The sequence below is a fragment of the Eulemur rufifrons genome, chromosome 30, assembly GCF_041146395.1.
Source record: "Eulemur rufifrons isolate Redbay chromosome 30, OSU_ERuf_1, whole genome shotgun sequence".
In the NCBI taxonomy this organism is placed as follows: domain Eukaryota; kingdom Metazoa; phylum Chordata; class Mammalia; order Primates; family Lemuridae; genus Eulemur; species Eulemur rufifrons.
In genome coordinates, this window is record NC_091012.1 from 90196794 (window position 1) to 90218194 (window position 21401).

The window sequence follows — 21401 nt, forward strand, 5'->3', positions numbered from 1 at the left end:
ATTTGTATTCCCAGCACCTAGCACAAAATCAGGCACACAAGAGACGTTCAGCAAGTACGGGAGGAGGAAGGGTGGAAAAAGGGGAGGGAGGAAATTGCCCCTTAGGAGACGCCCTCTTTCGGCGGCGGTTCCCCAGGTCTGGACCTCCGACCTCCCACCAGCAGGTGGCAAGATAGAGTCCCCGCGAGCCAGGAAAGCGCTGCGCTGGGCGGGGCGTTTGAGCACCCGGCGCGCGCAGCCTCCGACCCTGATTTTTCCGAGCACCGGAAGAGGCCGGTCCTCTTTCCGTTCCTAGCGCAGCCATGGTAAGGCCGGTGCTTTGTGAGCTCTTGGGATGTATCCGCTTCCATCCTCCCGGTGCTGGGGCTCCCCGAGGTCCCGGAGCCCCCGCGAGGGATGGCCGGACAGGGGCGAAGGGAGGGCGGCCTCCGTGATAGGCCGGGGCGGGCTCCAGGGCAAGGGGCGAACGCCGGCCTGGCGTGGGGTGGAGATCCGGTGCCGCAGCCGGTAAGGCCTCGGTCTCGGACGCGGCCGCGCATCCTCTGGCCCCGGGAGAAGCGGCTTTTCCTCCAGGGCCAGAGCCGCGGGTGGGCCGGGAGCGCAGACTGCGACCTGGGGACGGGTGACGCTGAGTTCGCTTGGCGGAGATGCGTTTTCTTCGTCATTGTCTTTTTGGCACGGCCTGATTTTACGTTGTGTGGCCGGTAAGCATCTGTACACAGCATTAAAAAGGCTTCCTTTTTTTTTTTTGTTTAAAGTGAAAGTTGGTATCAGCTTTTGGCTTTAGCGTACAAGGGAGCAGCACACGTGGTTGTGCCGAGGTCGGGCGCGGTCAAAACCAGACGCTTGTACTGCGGAAACTTTTTTTTTATTAACAAATAGGAGCACAGATGGGCTTCTGGGCCATTTCTGTTGCTGTCTGGCTGTGTCCTCCTGGCCATTTTACTAGCATGGTGTTCTGGAAAGGACCTAACTTCTGTGAGCAGACACTTTTAATCAGTAACAGGAAAATACTTAAGCAGGGTTCTGAAAGATAGCAGTCAATAAACCTCAGTACAGTGAGAAGGCTCGTTGAAGATTATGGAGCTTAACGTATTTGCTAGATACCATGTGTGCATTTACTTCTCTGCCTTTCATCGGAGCTGTATGCTTTTAACGTGCATATTTTGCCGAAGAGGACACTGAGAGCAGTACTTTTCAAGAAGTTACACACTAGGTTTTGTAAGCTGTTCTCGAGGAAACCTGAAATCATCTCATTGTATTGCAATCTAAAACTTCTCTCAGGCCCGCGGTCCCAAGAAACATCTGAAGCGTGTGGCAGCTCCAAAGCATTGGATGCTGGATAAATTGACCGGTGTGTTTGTAAGTACCTTAAGGGACACATTGTAAGTTCCTTTATGTGTCAGGCATCCCTGATTACTGTATTCTTGTTTCTTGCTGTGTCTACTATTTTAAATGCCTCCCTCAACTCATCTGGGGACAGGGCTGGGGAAGAATATCCTTGGCTTTTAGGCCATGTGCCATCTGGCATTTATCCCACATACCACATGGTACCTTTACGTGACAAAGGATTCAAAAGTTAGTTCTTGATGAGCTTGGTCGACTAAAGGGGGATATGCTGTAAAACTTTAAGGTCCGAAAAAGTTTTGTTAAGCTTCCTGTACCTCTTGTGTAAATACCCAAGTCAGGGTGTAATGGGCCATCTTGGTGTCTTAGTTAATGGATCTCAGGACTGGTAGGTGGGTTTGAGTGAATCCCAACAGTGATTCTTCTTAAAAATATATCATTTTTAATTTTACAGGCTCCTCGTCCATCCACCGGTCCCCACAAGCTGAGAGAGTGTCTCCCACTCATCATTTTCCTAAGAAACAGGCTTAAGTATGCCCTGACAGGAGATGAAGTGAAGAAGATCTGCATGCAGCGGTTCATTAAGATTGATGGCAAGGTCCGAACTGATATAACCTACCCTGCTGGGTTTATGGGTAGGTGGAAGTTTTAAGTACTCTGGGGACATTGATTAATGGGAAGCGAGTATGGTAACAAAATACTATGCTGATCATGACTCTAAGCTTTGTAGCATGACCTGTGAAACCTTTAAGAAATGAAGCATGACCTTAAATTTTATGTGGAGACATAAAAAGTTTCAAAACATTGAGGATTATCTAGCCATCATCATTAATCTTTAGAATACTCGGTGTTTGAAATGGGAAGCACACAAGGGTTTTGGGGTGTTTTGTTTGTTTTTCTGTAGAGCTGTGGTTGTTGCTCAGCATGGGGTAGTGGGGGGGTCACTGTGTGGTAACTTTAGTTACTGTTTGGTATCAGATGTCATCAGCATTGACAAGACTGGAGAGAATTTCCGTCTGATTTATGACACCAAGGGTCGCTTTGCTGTTCATCGTATCACACCTGAGGAGGCCAAGGTGAGTGTTGCAAGCAAACTGGGTCTTTACTCGCTAAAATGACTTAATTCTAAGTTAGAGCTTGCATTGAACACGTGGGCTGCTTTATTGCACTGAGATAGGTAGATTAAGATTACTTAAAATCTCATACTTGGAAATAACCAGTTAACAATTTGTTGAGATTGTATTTTATGTACAATTTTCTTGTCATGTTATTAAAAGTCTTGCTAATAGCTGTAGAGCAATCTGTTGCTTGATGTCTAAGTGACCCCAACTTGAAGTTAACTTCTCAACAGATTTTTTTTTTTTTTTTTTTTTGGTAGAAATGAATTCCAGTTGAATACTGACTTCCTGGTTGTCTCTTTTAGAGGCAAGGAGAATGATTTCTAGGAACTTGTTCATGGGTACCTAAAGTATGGGCCCTTTAAGGATAAGGGGCAGCGGGGCGCAGTGGCTCACACCTGTAATCCTAAGCACTCTGGGAGGCCAAGGCGGGAGGATTGCTCTAGGTCAGGAGTTCGAGACCAGCCTGAGCAAGAGCGAGACCCCCGTCTCTACTAAAAATAGAAAGAAATGATCTGGACAGCTAAAATTATATATGTAGAAAAAAATTAGCCAGGCATGGTGGTGCATGCCTGTAGTCCCAGCTACTCGAGAGGCTGAGGCAGAAGGATTGCTTGAGCCCAGGAGTTTGAGGTTGCTGTGAGCTTGACGCCACGGCACTCTAGCCCAGGCAACAGAGCGAGACTCTGTCTCAAAAAAAAAAGGATACGGGGCCAGAAAACCATAATCCTTGAGGCACTCATTGAGATTAAAGAAAGAAGATTACAGTCTTTGATTATTTAATCCAGTTTGTTGTGATGGTTTACACAAAAGTTTAGGGCTTCTTGAATTACTGGCTGTAAATGAAGGTTAATTCGATTGGCTGCTGCGACTCCTAATTTCCTTGTGCACTGCCCTTGTTATCAGCAGGCTGGAGGGCATGTCCAATGGCATCTGTGGTGATTTGATTTGCTTAAAGGATATTGGAGTGAAGATCCAAAATTGAAAAGCTTTGAAGTATTTGTTGATTAGATGAACTGGTAATGCAATTGCTGTTTGTTAGACAAAACTCAGTTGTGATGTAGAGGGAGCCATTAAGATAAGAAAGAGCACATGTTAGAGATTAGAGTGAGTTGGGAAGAATTCTGAGGGCCCCGTGAGGCTTTAAAAGCCTGGCAAGCTGGAGTGGGATTTATATTGGAGGAGGACAATCAGTGGTGGCAGTCATCCGACCAGCTTGGAAGTTACAGTGTCCTTGTTAGGGAAATAGTGGGGCTCTTCAATGCCTTAACATGGAGGGGTTGTAGTGATAAGAAAACAAATGTTAGGAAGAGTAGTCTAGAAAAGGGGCTGTATGCAGCATACATTTGTGGAGGGTGGGAAGAAAAATCAGGGCCACAATTATTAAGTTCAGGAAGCCCATGGATCCCATATAGGATTCTTGCCTTTAGCTGCTAATTGTGTTTTCAAGCCAGAAAGACCTACTTTATCTACTCGAGTATAGTGCATGTGAGTTAGGCTGAATGTGGCTAACCCTTGTATTTTTCTAGTACAAGTTGTGCAAAGTGAGAAAAATCTTCGTGGGCACAAAAGGAATCCCTCATCTGGTGACCCATGATGCTCGCACCATCCGTTATCCTGATCCACTCATCAAAGTGAATGATACCATTCAGATTGATTTGGAGACTGGCAAGATTACTGATTTCATCAAGTTTGACACTGGTAAGCATCCTCTGTGCTACCTGGTTATCCTCTTTTAGGCCGAAGTATAAGAGCTGGGGTTTTGAGTTTTTGTTTTTTTAAAAAAGATAGGATTTTGCTCTGTTGCCCAGGGTGGAGTGCAGTGGCATGATCATAGCTCATTGTAGCCTTGAACTCCTGGGTTCAAGTGAAGTGATCTTCCCACCTCAGCCTCCTGAGTAGCTAGGACTACAGGTGTGTGCCACCAAGACCTGCTGTTTTTATTTTTTGTAGAGACAGGATCTTGCTATGTGGCTCAGGCTGGTCTTGAACTCCACCTCAAGCAATCCTTCCTCAGCCTCCCAAGTCATGAGTCACCATACCCAACTGTTCTGTTGTTGTTTTTCAGTTGATCATTATGAATCACACAGTGCCTGGGTATGAGTATGGTTTTTCTTCTTTTGTTATTAAGCCATCTGCTCCAACCTCCAGGTTTATAGTATCTTTACTTCCAGAGGCCCAAATGCTCAGAATATTCCAGATGGCTGAGATGAGGTCTGTCTGGTATAAAAACAAACATTTCTTAAGAGAGCCTCAAGAGTCCTGGCTTGGGCAACAGATCCATAGGCATAAATTCAAATGGGGGAAAGGATGAATAAATTTGGTTTACACCTGTGTCTGAGCTGCTTGTCGTTTGTTAAAATGGTTTGTTGTGAATTTGCATGGTGCTTTGCTTGAAGCAGATGATTTCTTCCTACCTAGGTAACCTGTGTATGGTGACTGGAGGTGCTAACCTGGGAAGAATTGGTGTAATCACCAACAGAGAAAGACATCCTGGGTCTTTTGATGTGGTTCACGTGAAAGATGCCAATGGCAACAGCTTTGCCACTCGGCTCTCCAACATTTTTGTTATTGGCAAAGTAAGTCTGATTTCCCTTCTGTAGCCCAGGGAAACATGTAAGGACAGATGCTGCTGGGATTGCAGCACCTAGGCTCCTAGCTGGCTCCGCCTAGCCTAATGCAAAGCTTCTCAGGGGTCACGCAGAGCTGGGCTGGGCCAAACTTGGCTTTTTCAGTGTCACAGTCAGTGGGGTACCTGGGAACACCCGATCACCTTGGTTGGTGGAAGTGCTAGTAATGAAATGAATATACCTTGTATATAGTTAGGTTTTTTAATAATTTGTGGTTGTATTTTCTTAGAAATTAATGATCAGCCTTAGACACTACTTAATTTTGATGTGCCTCAATAAATATTGAGTGTCTGCTATGCACACAATAAGCTGCTAAGACATTAATTATGAAGGGTGTACAGCAAGTTTCATAGAATGACCCCAGCAACCCAGGCAGTGGGTACCTCTGGTGTAAACCCAGCATCTGAGTGTTTTATGCTTGCCTAGCTGATGGTGAGAGCTTTCACAAACAGGCTTCAGTTCTGTTAAATGAGATGACAAATGTAGCATGTACCAAGCTGCTAATGGAATTGATGTGTAGGTTTTGATTCTCTTGTTTTCTCCTCCAGGGCAACAAACCGTGGATTTCTCTTCCCCGAGGAAAAGGTATTCGCCTCACCATTGCAGAAGAGAGGGATAAGAGACTGGCGGCCAAACAGAGCAGTGGCTGAAATGGTCTCTAGGTAACATGATAAAAGGCTGTTTGTACTTAATTAAAAGATTACAGCTTGATTCATTGCCTCTTGGTTTTGTGAGTTTTTAAAAAATTTAGTTTTCTGCTATTTCACTTTATAACATGAAAAGTGATTGAATTCTCAGGCATGCTTAGGCAGCCTGTGATCCAAGTCTTCCTCAGTCTTTTATGGGCTGCTCTTGGGCAGTGGTGGGAGGTAGAACACACCAGACTTGGGAAAGGAGCGGCAACTAACCAAAGAATAGAGAGAGCCAAGAAAGCCAGAGTGTTGATCTCTCCCTTGGCCAAGACCAGGTGAGGTCCTTCTACCCTGTTAAGTTCTCCTGGCTTTAAAAAAAAATGCCCTCATTTTCTTTCTCCTGTCTTTATTGCACTAGCCCCACCCACAAGCCTGGCTCATCTGTTTTTCCCACTCTTGTTCTCAGCTTGCCAAATGCAGGGTGAAAATCTCCAGCTGCAGACAAGGGTCATAAGTGTGTGAGCTATTGACGTTGCAAAGCCGTGTACTTTTTTTTTTTTTTTTCCCCTTTGGAGACAGAGTCTCGATCTTTTGCCCTGGCTAGAGTGCCGTGGTGTCAGCCTAGCTCACAGTAACCTCAAACTCCTGGGCTTAAGCAAGCCTGCCTCAGCCTCCCGAGTCGCTGGGACCACAGGCATGTGCCACCATGCCCGGCTAATTTTTTTCTATATATTTTTAGTTGTCCAGATAATTTCTTTCTATTTTTTAGTAGAGATAGGGTCTCTCTTGCTCAGGCTGGTCTTGAACTCCTGACCTCGAGCGATCCTCCCACCTCAGCCTCTCAGAGTGCTAGGATTACAGGCATGAGCCACCGCACCCAGCCAGCAGTGTACTTCTTGAACGTGGTACTCTATCATTCTCCAGCTGCCACTGCAGTCCTCAATACTGTTCCTCAGAGGACTTGGCAAACCAGAAACCATGCAGAAAGTCAACTTGTCCCTGCTTCCCCAAATAGGATCATGTCATTTGCCTGTCAGTCTCAGGAAGAGGTGCCCCTGCTTCATGGGGCCTGCTGTTGTACCGCTTCCTCAATCTCTTAAGAGTATCAGTTACCACATCTGTGATTTCAACCTCAACCAGCTCTCTTGTTCCTGTTACCCTATAAAGTGTGTCTTATTGCTAAAAACAAAATCATTCTTGCCCTCCTTTAAAAGCAGGACTTTTAAAACTTGACACTGTTGACATTAGGGGCTAGATAATTTGTTGTGGGTAGCTGTCCTGTGCGTTTAAGGTTGCTGGCCTCTACCCACCACTCACCCATCCCCTACCCAGTTGTGATAAACAAAAATGACTCCAGACATTGCCAAATGCCCCCTGGAAAGCAGCTTCTCTGTTAAGAGCCACTGCACTATAGATGTTGCTGCATCTCTCCAGCTTCATTTAACACTGCATTTAACTTGCAGCAGACTGCTCAAGCTCAATAATCCCACCATCACAGGTTTAAGGGAGAAAATCAGTTTTGAACATCTTTATCTGAGACATGATAAACATGTGAAGTCACTTTGCATATTTAGCTGGGCATGTGAAATGGCTGTCCCTGGTGCCCAGGCCTATAGTCCAGCAATGTTTTAACAGCCTGCTGAGGCACTGTGGCTTGGAGCAGTGTCTCCACCCCTGGCTGCATCCTGGGCTTGGAGTCAGGAGCTAGAGTACTCCGTCTTGCCACAGAACTAGCAATGTCCAAACTAATCAGATAAAGACAGGCATGCCCAGGGGTCACCACCCCAGATTTGGCCCCACAGGGCTTGTCTGTTTTCCACATTGCAGACTCCAAAGTACAGGCTGGGGCCTGAGAGCAGTCAAAACTAGGGTCACAGGACCTCTGCCTGTGCAGGAGAAGGAATTTCTGTAGGAATTCAGTCCAACCAAATCAGGGATGAGAGGGTTGCAAAGAAAGTGGGCTTGCCAGACATCTTGCTTAAGCATGGTTCTCTCTTGCCAAGCGAGTGGAGCTCATCCAGGTAGCCGGTTCTGATGAGGAACCAGGTCAGAAGTAATCTTAACGGTACCTTTGAGAAACAAGCAGGTGAAACTATAATATAAAAGGCCAGAGGGCAGGAACCAGCGACCCGGGCACAGGGTCCCTGAATGATGGTGAGCTCTTGCTGCTACCCTGCTCAACACACCCTTGGCTGCACTTGGCTTCTTTCTAGCTTTGTTCTGAATCTCATCTCAGCAAATGATAAAAATGATTTGAATTTTAGCTAAGAAACCAAAGCAGATGTGGAAAATGAGAAGCCTCAAAGTTGGTTCTTTCCACAAATGCAGTGGTTTCCTAGATGCTAAATGGTGAGCCAACTCACACAGCTGGAGTGTGTTTGGCTGCAGTCTCCTCGCATCACCAGGAGACTTAATGTTTAACAACATTTTAAATTTGTTTTGGTTCTTTAAATCTATTTGTTAAACTAGAACAGGTTTTTTTTTTTTTTCTTTTCTTTTTTTTTTGCCCCTAGCCCCAATGTGGGGAAGATTTCCATCCTAATACCAGCTTATAATAGTGGACTTAGCCAGTGGAGCCTATATCATCGAAAGGAACAGTTTTCCAAATAAACTGAATGGCTCATGTCTTTGTAAGGCTTTTTAAGGCTTCCATTTTGATTCATAAAATCTTAGAGCTGGAAGAAACCTTAGAGATCATCTCAGCAGGGAGGCAGACAAATGGTCCTGAGATGAGACAGATTGAATGAAGCAAACAGAACTTTATTGGGTTTGGTTTATATCCCTTTGCCTCCAGCAGGCTGGGCCTCACACCCCTGTCAGCAGCATAACAGCGCAGCTTTGAGTAAGAGTAATGCAGACAGCTAGGACTTAGGTAGTACTTCATGGTTTACAGAGCCATTTTGATTTTTTGATATCCAAGTCCTGTGTTCTTGTTGCTAAACCAGGTACAGATAGAGTGAGACCATCCTCCAGTCCCCTGCCTTGCATCAACCAGTCTATCCATAGTCCCCATCTCATGTCATCGCAAATTCTGTTTTGCCAGTTAGTGGGACCAAAAGCTTTGGACACATCCATGATTCATCTTTTTTTCTCACACTCCACATACAATTTTATCAGAAAATCCTGGTGGCGGTGGACTGGCCCAGGTTGGAAACAGAGCAGGTCAAAACTCCCGTGCTGACCAATAGTGGGATTGTGCCTGTGAATAGTGCTCCAGTCTGGGCAACGTAGTGAGACCTCATCTCTTAAAAAACTACCTAGTTAGTATTGATTTCTTTTAGTTTTAACAAGTGGCTCAGAAAGTTCCTGAAAATTTGACAGTTGGCTCTGGGGTGTGAGCTGGTATGAGCCAGTTCCAGCTGGTATGAGACGAAGCAGGCTGCCCTGGTCCTGTTGAGTGTACCACCTCAGTATCCCTCACACAGGCCCTCCTTCTCCATTCCCACGGCCACCTCTGCTGTGGGCTACTTTCTCTGCTGCCACCCCAGTCCCTCTTCCCCACACTGCTGCCTGCTCCCTAGAGCTCAGCTTGAATTGTGTCACTTTCTCTTCAAAACCTCTTGTTTGAAAGCAGTGCCTTAGAATCAAGTCCAGACTCCTTGGGTTGTTCTTGCAAGCCCTCCCCAGTGTGGTCCTAAGCTATTTTCCCAACACAAGGACAGCAGTAGCTCACAACTCCCAACTCTCTGTTTACCACCATGACTTCTTTTTTGGATGTCAGACCCACATAGTCACCTAGACATCCCCTCTTGGAAGGTCCCCAGACATCTCAACTAAGCGTATTCCAAACTGAATTCATCGTTTTCCTCACAACCCCCCCCCCCCCCCCCCCCCGCCCCATGGTGCTTCTATTCCTGTAGTCTCTGATTTTCTTTTAGGCCCTCAAATTCACCCTGTTCCCTTCTCTCTTCAGATTCTTTGGACACTGTTTTTTTCTCCCAGGAACATTTTTCTTCCACTCCACTCCCCTGCTTGCCCTCCTCCCCTAACTTTGTTTCTGGCTGACTTCATCCTGCAGGTCTCAGCTGATATGCTGCTTCCTCTGGGAAAACTGTGGGAATCCTCTGGGAAGGTTAGGGGCTCACACACAGTTTCCCTGTTCTTCCCATCATAGAATCTGCCGCACTGTATTAAAATCGTCTGTTTAATTGTCTGTCTTCCCCAGGAGACTGTGAGGTCCATAAGGCTAATCTTGTTCACCGCTCTATCCCCAGCACCTAACCCACTCGCTGACACGCTGTGGGTGCTGAACAAACGAACGAATGAATGAGAAGTGTATCCTGCAGTTTTCTTACAAACCCTCCCCTCCATCTGTCTGGTTTCCTCACTGCTTCCCAAGCACACCTTGTACTTTCTCTCTTCTGAAAACAAAAACAAAAATCCATGGTTTTCACTTGTGCTTAAGGGGACAAAGTCAGAGAACGTCACATTCTGAAATTGGAACTAATAGAATCAACATTGAATAGATGAGATCAGCCATCTACAAAATAATCCACTTTAAGGGTTGGTTTGTAAATATGATACCAATGAGACGAGGGTGCTTCTCAGGTCTCTATGGTGACCAGCGTGTTGCTGCAGGCTGGGAATCTGCCAAATATAAAGAAAGTGATAATGTCAATCAATTGTAACCTGATTGCTAGAGATAACGCTGTATAAACAGGAGGGCCCTTGTCTGCATGAGGTCTTGAAAAGAGTCAAGCCAAAGAGCAGCACATTTCCTGTGTTTGATCCTCGGTAAGAGTTACATGCAGCCCTTCGCAGTTTACAAAGCACCTCCATGTGTTTACCTCAGCGAATCTCCATGACCCCTCCAAGTGGGGCTTATTTGCCGTTTTACTGATGACGAAAAACACCCACACCTTCACTAAGCCCACAGGGAGTGACAGAGTTATGAACCTAAGGACAGAAATACCTCTAGGGCAGGCATAGAAAGTTTTCACAGTGACCAGGTAGTCAACTCACCTGCTTTTGTTCAGTCTGTTTCTGTGCTCAGCAGTTTTTGGCTTTTTTGTTTTTTTGAGACAGAGTCTCACTCTGTTGCCCAGGCTAGAGTGAGTGCCGTGGTGTCAGCCTAGCTCACAGCAACCTCAAACTCCTGGGCTCAAGCGATCCTTCTGCCTCAGCCTCCTGAGTAGCTGGGACTACAGGCATGCGCCACCATGCCCGACTAATTTTTTCTATATATTTTTAGTTGTCTGGCTAATTTCTTTCTATTTTGGTAGAGACGGGGTCTTGCTCTTGCTTAGGCTGGTCTCGAACTCCTGAGCTCAAACGATCCACCCGCCTCGGCCTCCCAGAGTGCTAGAATTACAGGCATGAGCCACTGCGCCTGGCCCTTTTCCACTGATTTTTAATCTATCATATGTTACAGGTATTTTCCCGAGTTTGGCCTATCAATGATTAATTCTTATGTAGCTCAAATATCTTTTTCTTCATGGTTTATTCTCCACTTGTATTTTTTTTTTTTTTTTTATTTGAGACAGAGTCTCACTCTGTTGCCCAGGCTAGAGTGCCATGGCGTCAGCCTAGCTCACAGCAACCTCAAACTCCTGGGCTTAAGCAATCCTACTGTCTCAGCTTCCCGAGTAGCTGGGACTACAGGCTGTGCCACCACCTCCGCCTAATTTTTCTATCTTTAATAGAGACGGGGTCTCGCTTTTGCTCAGGCTAGCTTTTAGTTTTGAAGAGGTTTGGCTGGGGGCCTAGGACCCCCTGAAAGGGGGCGCGGGTTGGGGGAGTGCTGATTGCTGATTGTTGCTGTTGTTCATTCAGCAAACATTTATTAAACAACAACTATGTGCCTGCCCTGCAGAGTGCTAAGAGCTTGGGATACAGTGGTGAATAAGACAATCATCAAACTGATGACCTCGTTCCAGGAGTCTGGCAAAGGAGTAATTACAAATATGGTGGATGAAAGGTCTGAGAAGGGGAGCACAGTGTGTTCTGGGGTCCATAGAAGGGCCATCTACACTACTCTCGGGGAGGCTCTAGGAAGGCCTCACAGAGAAATTGGTGCCTGAGTTGACACCTGAAGGGACTTAGCAAAACAAAAAGGGGCTGGAGGAATCAGAGGATGGGGACAGACTTTCCAGGGCGACAGAGCGGAAAGTTAAGAAAGCCTGGGGCAAGCCTGTGTGGCAAGTAAAAGCAAGGGAAGAGGTGGAGGGGGACTTGTGAGATGCTAGGTTGGAGAGATAATCACAAAATCCAAATTAATATCATAATAACCTCATAGTAATAACTTATAATACAATATAATATTAATCATAATTAGTCATCACAAGTTGATTAAATCAATACTAAATTATATTACTGGTACTGACAACCTATAATAACCGCATCTAACCAGCAGCGAATGATTAAAGCGCATAGGTGCAGGACACCAGGCTCAGTGCGCTACACGCCCTCTCTCCTCTCACCCTCATAACGGCCCTACTGGCGAGATACTATTATTATCCCACTTCACAAATGAGAAAGGTGGAGATTCGAGGGGTTAAGAAGCTTACTGAAAGTCACATTGGGTATTAAGTGGCAGGCCTGGCATCAGAATTGAGGTTTACATGGACCCCAGAACCCATTCTGTAAAATGGTTTGCCTAATAGCACAGCACCTCGTCACGTGTGTCCAAGAATTTGGACTTAATCCTGAAAGAAACAAAGTCATAGATGAGCTTTGGGCAGGGGAGTTGACGCCCAGGTTTGGCTTTAGAAAGCTCACTCTGGCTGCTGGGTGGAGGCTGCTGGTGGAAGGGGAGAGTGGAGGCTGCAGAAGGCTTTTGCATTTTATTTCATCCCTCAGGTGGTAGAGATGGAAAGAAGGGAGTGGCTTCCTGAGATAAAAAGGTGGTAAAATTGTCAGGCCTTGGTGACCAATGGGATATGGAGAGTGAGGGCAAGGAAAACTTGAGGATGACTCCTGGGGTCCTGGCTCAAGCACAGGGATGAGCGGCAGAAGCATGCACAGAGAAGAGGAACACGGAAAGAGGAAGGGGTTCCAAGGGAAGAAGACACCCACGAGCTCACACTGCAGGTGGAGTGCGAGGTACTTACGTGAGGGACACTACGGAGGAGGGGCTTGGGAGGCAGTCAGAGAGATGGTTCTCCAGCTCAGAGGAGAGGTCTGGACCAGGCACCAGGACAAAGACGGCAACTCCAGCCCAGAGGGATGAGGCGTCCCAGGCCTGTCATGCCACTGCCACCCGAGTGAGAAAGGCAAGGTCTGAGGATACCCTGATACGCACCCACGGCCCTTTTGAGGGAGGGCAGAGTGAAAACGGTCTGCAAAGGAACTGCAAAAGGCCTGCTTGCACCCTGGGAGAAGACGGCTGGCAGTCCCAAGGTAGAGTTAAGGCTTCAGCTCCTTGAATTGAGAGGCCCTTTGGAAGTTATTTAATCCAAAACTCTCACAGATGCCTCCCCAAAGGGGGACACAGGGCGGCCCCATTGCCAATTTGAGCACTCACGTATTTTCCAGTGAGGATGCAGGCTTGGGGTTGGGTTTCTAGCTGTGGAGAGGGTTACCCGACGCCCAATCCCACTCTCTTAACCCATCCCAGCCGCTTGGAATACAAGGCTCTCACATGGGTGACGATGGTTTGATCCAAGCGTTTGCAGAAACAGTGTAACATAGTGGGTAAGCATATGGTCTCTGCAGCGAGACTACCTGTGTTCAAAACCTCCACCAACATTCACTAGCTGTGACGTTGGGCAAGTCAGTTCACCCCCCTGATTCTCAGCTTTCCCATCTGTAAAAGGGGGAATAATTGTACCAACTTCATAGGGTTTGCTGTGAGGATAAAATGAATTAGAACATTGCCTGGCAGGTAGTAAACTCTACTGAGTGTCAGGTGATCCTGGCCCACAAGAATGTCTGGGGCCCATTACAGGTTCCAAATCCATATTCTCTGGAGCCTGATTGGGCAATAAAAATGCTTAGGGCATTCATAAGGCAGGGACAATAACAAAAATGTTTTGGAAAATAATATGATAATTGATATTTCAAAGAACTCCATCAAAGGAGTCATCACAGGAAAAATCAGAACTTGGTTAGACTTTCTTACCCTTTTTGCAGTTCGGTATAACTTTTACTTTGAATCACATAATGGCATTGGTACTATTGAGTGGGGGCTGGGGGGCTAAGGTAAAATCCACATTCTTTTCAGAATTTAGAGGCCCTGAGGCTTAGTCTCAGATAATCCCATTTGAGCCTTGCGTCAAGCCTGCGAGGGAGGAACCCAGGCAGTCTGACGTCAGGGCCTCCTGTGAGGTGAGGGGTTGGTGTTTGTGGTTCTGGTAGGGGTGTTTCCTCAGCGTAGGCCTAATGGTCCCATGTAAGGGGGATTCATGCTTTTGTACAAGGAATAAGGGAGCAAGGGGCCCCCGGTGGCAGGGGTGATTCAGGCCAGAATGCCAAGATGGCTCTTGAGGCCTTTTGGAGAGCCTCCTCCTTGGGGGCCATATGTTTGCAATCAGCGTGCGTATGGCTGTGGGGGGAGGCCTGTGCTGGCCAGTGGCCAAGCCAGATGTTTGTTGTGTGATTCCACACAGCACAAACCTCAGTAACTCCTCGGCATGCTGGGAATTTTGTGTGCCATAGTTAATGACCAACTTCATCCCGTAACTCAGAAGGTTTCAAAGGTCCTCTGGGCCAGGGCTGGTCCAAGGCAGAGCTGGGGAGGCAGGAGGTTGGCCTCTCATCCCCTCACACCTCCCCATTGGGGCCCCTTTCCTTGCGCATGACTTTCTTTCCATCACATGCTCTCCACACCCAGGTTCTCCCCCTCGTCCTGCAGGCTTCCCCACCCCCAAGACTTCCACTAAGGCCTTTCTGGCCATTGGCTTCATTTCCCCCTGCTTGTTGTGAAGGATGAGCCCCTGTGCACCTCTTTTCTGCCTAACAAAGCCCCACTCATCCTTCACAGCTGCCCCCAGGCTCAGCTCCTCTGTGAAGCTTCTCCAGCTTCCTCAGAAAAGGAAGGTCAAGGGAATAGTAAGTGCTCAGGGAGCACCTACTCTGTACGAGCTGAGGGAGCACCTACTCTGTACCAGCTGTGGAACTGGGGATTTTACATAATCACTTCATTAAATCTTCACAACAGCCCTGTGAGCTCCTATAGATGAGGAAAGGGGTTCAGAGATGGGAAGCAGGCCAGGCGCAGTGGCTCACGCCTGTGATCCTAGCACTCTGGGAGGCCAAGGCAGGAGGATCACTTGAGCTCAGGAGTCTGAGACCAGCCTGAGCAAGAATGAGACCTCCATCTCTACTAAAAGTAGAAAAAATTAGCCGGGCATCCTGGCATGCACTTGTAGTCCCAGCTACTCTAGAGGCTGAGGCAGGAGGATCGCTTGAGCCCAGGAGTTTGAAGTTGCTGTGAGCTAGGCTGACGCCACTGCACTGTACACAGGGCAACAGAGCGAGCCTCTGTCTCAGAAAAAAAAAAAAAAAAAAAAGAGCTGGGCAGCAATTTGCCCAAGGTGACACAGCTGAGAAGGGCAGGAATGTAGCCCCACTTAACTCCCACGTCCCTATGAATTAGAACACCATTTCATACCACACTGCCTGCCCCAAGACAACTTCTTCTTTGATCATATTTGACTCCTCTCTTTTCATCCCACCCCATATCCAAGCCATCAGCACATCTTGTTGGCTCCACCTCCAAAATATATCCAGAATCTCCTATTTCTCATCATCTCCATAGCTGTCATCCTGGTCTAAGCTCCTATCATCTTTCACCCAGGTTACTGCAGTAGTATTAGTACCATAACTGCTCCTTTGCTCCTAACACTGCTCCTAGCTGCTTTGCCCTGGCCTCTCACAGGCCTACAGTCTATTCACCACACAGAAGCCAGAGGGATCCTATAAAAACACAAGTCAAATCATGTCACTTTTTCACCTCTAAATCTTTCAATAGCTCTCGCTTCATTTGTGGTACAAGTCTTCATGCTGGCCTAGATAGCCTGGGTGATCTCTTCCTGCCGCTTTCCTATTCTTCTCTCCCTTGCTCACTCTGCTCCAGCTACACTGGACTCTTTGCTGTTCCTCAAACACACCAGAGCCTTAGGGCCTTTGTATCTACTGTTTCTTCTGTCTGGAACACTCTTGGAAATCTGCATGGCTTGCTACCTCACTTGTTTCAAGTTTTCACTCAAATGATACCTTCTTAGTGAAACTTTCCCCCTTATCCTGTTTAAATTTGCACCCTTCACCCCACCAACACTTCCAATTCCTACTCTCCTGTTTTATTTTTCTCCCTTGCAATTATCACCAGTTATGATGGTTATTTTATTATTTATTTATTTATTTATTTTAGAGACAGGGGTCTTGCTCTGTTATCCAGGCCAGGGTGCAGTGGCACTATCATAGTTCACTATAACCTTGAATTCCTAGGCCCAAGCGATCCTTCTGTGTCAGCCTCCCTAGTAGCTATGACTATAGGTGCATGCCACCATGCCTGGCTAATTTAAAAACAATTTTTTTGTGGAGACAGGGTCTCACTATGTTGCCCAAGCTGGTCTCAAACTCCTGGCCTCAAGTGATCCTCCCACCTTGACCTCCCAAAGCACTGGGATTACAAGTGTGAGCCACCATGGCTGGCCTGTGATGGTTAATTTTATGTGTCGACCACAGGGTGTCCAGATATTTGGTTAAACATTATTTCTCTATATGTCTGTGAGGGTGTTTCTGAATGAGATTAACATTTGAATTGGTAGACTGAGTAAAGCAGAATTCCCTCGGCCTCATCCAATTCCTCAAGGGCCTGAAGACAATAAAAGGCTGAGTAAGAAAGAATTCCTTCCTTCTCTGCCTACTGACTTTGAGCTGGGACATCCATCTCCTCCTGCCTTTGAACTTGGACTCAAACTGGAACTATACCATCAACTCTCGTGGGTCTCCAGCTTGCCAACTGCGTATCTTGTTCTCTGCCTCCATAATCATATGAGCTGATTCCTTATATTAAATAGTAAGCATATATTAATAAATATTGGTTGAATGAATGATGTCTCTTATTGACTGTACCTGTTTGTTTGTTTGAATCTCCCAGGAGTCTGTGAGCCTCTCCACTACGGGACCTGGGATTCCTTGGCTTTGCATTCCTAGTGCCAGGCAAAGTGCCCACCACCAAAGGTGGCCATTCAAAAATACTGAATGAAATGCCGTGGTATGATCCACCCAGAAGAAGATTTGAGTTTCCAGAACCAAATTAGGAGGACTGAGCCCTCCTCAATCCCTAATTCAGGAGGACCACCTCTCTGCTTTCCCCCACCCCTCCCTGAAGCCCCAGTGGTAGCTTGGCGGTTTGCCTGGTGCGCCCGGCCTCCTTCCCTTCCTCTCTTGAGTCCTCTCTGCCTTCCCCCATCCGCCCCCTCCTCGCCCGCCTGGGTACAGGCTATTATGTGGGGGTGGTAATTATTGCGAGTAAATTGGAAGTTGTTTTGCACAGGGCTATGTCTCACGCAGGTCGATTTGTATGCTTCCTGGGCACTTCTGACACTCCAGAAATGCCATAGCAACGGCGGGCGCCGCCGGGCTCACTGACAACAGGAGATGGGGCGGGGGAGCCGAAGGCACCGAGGTAGGCAGGGCCCAGGGCACCGCGCTGCAGGGAGGCCGCCGCCTCTCTGAGCCTCAGTTTCCCTGTCGGTGACACGAGACTTAGAACCCGGGCGCAGGCTGCTGTGTGGGGCAGTAATGAACTAATGGTTGAACAGTTTGTAAACCAAAACGAGGGCTGGCTAGTATTACAAAGGACTATTATTACCGAGACTATTCTTTTTCGTGGTATTGTCCTCTTTCCCTCTTTCCCCGCCTTTCTGCGGCTCTGCCCCGCCCGCCTCGCCCCCGCCCTGAGCCGGTGCCTGCCAGATTCCCCCGCCGCAGGAGTGGGGTTCCTGCTGGCCCTTCTTTATTCCGTGTAAAAATCACAGCCCCTGGGACACCTTTTAGGGACAAGGCCCACAGAGACACCGCAAGCTCATCCCGCGGAGGCCGAGCCACTGATTAAATTACATTAACTCTGCCTGTCGGTCATTCAGATTGGCTGGGACCAGGCCAGCTGGAATTAGTGACAAATTTGAAGCAGAGAATATTGACAAAGAAAGGCTGTGTTATTGCCTGCAATGACACACAATAATTCAAAGGCGACTCCCTGGGTCAAGGAGAGCTTTAGTTAGTGAATAGATAAAATTTTTTGCTAATTATTGGATAGAGGCAGACCTCAAGTCCTTAAAATCAGTTTTGTTCTCTTCAGGGAGTTGAAAAACAATCCTTCCTGCACCAACCTCTTCCTCCCTCTCCAAATCTGAGTTCCTTACAAGGTGAAGGCTTTAAAAACAAGAAAGCACTATTGAGCTATTCGTTCATTCCAAATATTTTTTTTCTGTGATGTGCTAGAACTATTGTGGGTATTTGAGATGCAGACATGCGGCTGATATACTAGAGAAACAGACAACATGGAAGCATACAGAGAAATGAGATACTTTTAAATCACAGTAAGGGCTCTGAAGGATAGAAATAGGATTAGGGTATAGGGGTAGCCATTTTAGACAAGGTGGGTCAGGAAAGGTCTCAACCGAGAGGTGCCTGAGATCTGAATGAAAAGAAGGAGCCAGCCATGCTAAGATTTTTAAGGGAAAGTGTTTTTCGCAGAGGGAATGGCAAAAGCAAAGACCCGGTGGTGGAAATGGACTTGGTTGTTTAAAGAACAGAAAGAGCCAACGTGGCTGAAGTGAAATGAACAAACAGGGTGAGATTCGAAAGGGTCAGATCACATAGGGAGTTGTAGGCCACAGTGAGGAGTTTGGATAGTATTTCCAGTGTACTGTGAACTCAATGAAAGGTCTGAAGCGAAGGAGTGACCTGATCTATGTTTTTTAAAAGGATTATTGGGTGCTGTTTGAAGAATGGATTAGATTTTCTAATAAGAAAAATGGACTGGGAACAGGAATGGGAATAGGGAAACAAGTCAGGAAACCATGGGTAAATTCCAGGTGGTGTAGGCTTGGCTGCTTGAAGTAGGATGGGAAAAGGTGGAAGGGTTCAGGATGCATTTTGAACACAGAGTAGAGAGGGCTTAGTGATGGACTGGATGAGGGACAGAGAAGAGATGATGTTTCTAGTTTCTATGTTTTTGGCTTGAGCAACAGGGTGGACGGTGGTGCCATTTACAGAGATGAGGAAGACAGGAACAGATCAAGTTTGAGAGTGGCCTGGGAACTAATAATTCTCTCTTGGATGTTTTCAGTGTGAGATGTCAAGGAGGCCTTGGTAAAGGAGTCCGGGGCTCCAGGGAGAGGTTTGGACTTAAGAAAGACATTTGGGAGTCCATGCTATTCAGCTAAGAGTTCTTGGATTCTTGGTGATTTATTCAAAGCTAATACTTGGCTAGAACAGAAACATGATAAGATACCTGCTATTATAGACTGCATGTTTGTGTCCCCCTAAAATGCATATTTTGAAACCCTAACCCAAAGTGGGATAGTATTAGGAGTTGGGGCCTTTAAAAGGTGATTAAGTCAAGAGGGTGGAGCCCATTTCAGCCTCCCAAGCAGCTGATATATGTGTGAGCCAAAGCACCTGGCTTGATTTTTTTTTTTTAGAGACAGGGTCTTACTATGTTGCCCAGGCTGGTCTTTGTGTTTTTTTTTTTTTTTGAGACAGAGTCTTGCTCTGTTGCCCAGGCTAGAGTGCTGTGGCGTCAGCCTAGCTCACAGCAACCTCAAACTCCTGGGCTCAAGCGATCCTATTGCCTCAGCCTCCGGAGTAGCTGGGACTATAGGCATGCGCCGCCATGCCCAGCTAATTTTTCTATATATTTTTAGTTGTTCAGCTAATTTCTTTCTTTTTTTTTTAGTAGAGACAGGGTCTTGCTCTTGCCCAGGCTGGTCTCGAACTCCTGACCTCGAGCGATCCTCCCACCTCGGCCTCCCAGAGTGCTAGGATTACAGGCGTGAGCCACCGCGCCCAGCCAGGCTGGTCTTGAACTCCTGCTCTCAAGCAATCCTCTAGCCTCAGCCTCCCAGCTTGATTTTTTTTTTTATTTAAAAAATTGAAATGAGCCGGGCACAGTGGCTCATGCCTGTAATCCCAGCACTTTGGGAGGCCGAGCCCGGGAGGATCACTTGAATCTAGCTGCTCCAGTGCAGCCTGGATAACATAGTGAGATGCTGTCTCTACAAAAAAATTTTAAAACTTGAGATGAGGCTGGGTGCGGTGGCTCATGCCTGTAATCCTAGCACTCTGGGAGGCCAAGGCGGGAGGATCGCTTGAGGTCAGGAGTTCAAGACCAGCCTGAGCAAGAGTGAGACCCTGTCTCTACTAAAAATAGAAAGAAATGATCTGGACAGCTAAAATATATATATAGAAAAAAATTAGCCAGGCATGGTGGCGCATGCCTGTAGTCCCAGCTACTTGGGAGGCTGAGGCAGAAGGATTGCTTAAGCCCAGGAGTTTGAGGTTGCTATGAACTTGATGCCACGGCACTCCCTCTAGCCGGGGCAACAGAGTGAGACTCTGTCTCAAAAACAAACAAACAAACAAACAAAAAAAAAAAACCGAGATGAAATTCACATAACATAAAACTCACCATTTTAACTCTTTTAAAGTGCAAAATTCAGTGCCTTTATTTGATATGAAACAACCTCCAACATATATTTGTAAGTGCTTTCCTCCACTCACTCTCCATCATCACCTGTCTACCTCTGCTTGTGATAGCGGAAGAGACTTTTTCTGATGGGCACTTTTGAAAAGTCTCCATAACACAGGAGGCTGAGAGGGTCTGTTGCCAGGGAAAGGTGGTAGTAACGTCATCAGTGGTTCTCACTGCTGGCTGCACATTAGCATCACCTGGGAGATTTAAAAAATGCCCTTGTCCAGGCCCCACCTCTAGAGATTTTGATTTAATTAGTCAGGGTTGAGGCCTGAGCATGAGTTTTTAAATTGAGGTATAATTTACACCCAGTAAAATGCATAGGTCTTAAGTGTATAGGTCAATGAATTGTGGGCACCCGTGTAACTACTGCCTCAAGAACATACAATATTTCCATGGCTTCAGTCAATGTTCCCTGCCCCTGCCAGAGGCAGTCACTGTTCTGATTTTTATTATAGATTGATTTTGATTGCTCTTGAACTTCATATAAATGGAATCAAGCAGTACATAACATTTTTGAGATTGGCTTCTTTCACTTAGTGTAATGCTTTTGAGATCCATCCAAATTATTGCACTGATCAGTAGTTCATTCCTTTTTATTGCTGAGTGGTATTTCCTTGTATGGATACACCAAAGTTTATCCATTCACAGGTCCAGGGACATTTGAGTTGTTCCTAGTTTTTGGATATTAGAAATAAAGCTATAAACATTCTTGTACAAGTCTTTCTATGGGAACACATAGTCATTTCTCTTGGAGTGAAATTAGTGGGTTTATGTTTAATTTTATTTGAAACTGCCAGTTTCCAAAGTGGTTGTATCAATTTATACTCCCACCAGCAAAATATGAAAGTTACAGTTGCTTCATATCCTTGCCAACACTTGGTATTTTCTTTTTAATTATAGCCATTCTCATGGGTATGTAGTGGTATCTCATCATGGCTTTAAATCACATTTCCCTAATGACTAACAATGTTGATTATCTTTGCACGTGCTTTTTGACCATTCATATTTCCTCTCTCATGACATGTCT

The 21401-nt window shown here is 46.4% G+C and overlaps 1 protein-coding gene across 1 annotated transcript; it reads left to right on the forward strand.

The window, feature by feature from the left end:
• Nucleotides 1–239: 239 nt before the first annotated feature.
• Nucleotides 240–5813, forward strand: RPS4X (ribosomal protein S4 X-linked). Its single transcript, XM_069464384.1, has 7 exons — nucleotides 240–305; nucleotides 1285–1362; nucleotides 1802–1982; nucleotides 2326–2423; nucleotides 3995–4166; nucleotides 4887–5044; nucleotides 5644–5813. Exons 1-7 carry the CDS (start codon nucleotides 303–305, stop codon nucleotides 5743–5745), a joined length of 792 nt encoding a protein of 263 aa, XP_069320485.1. The 5' UTR covers nucleotides 240–302; the 3' UTR covers nucleotides 5746–5813.
• Nucleotides 5814–21401: the final 15588 nt, after the last annotated feature.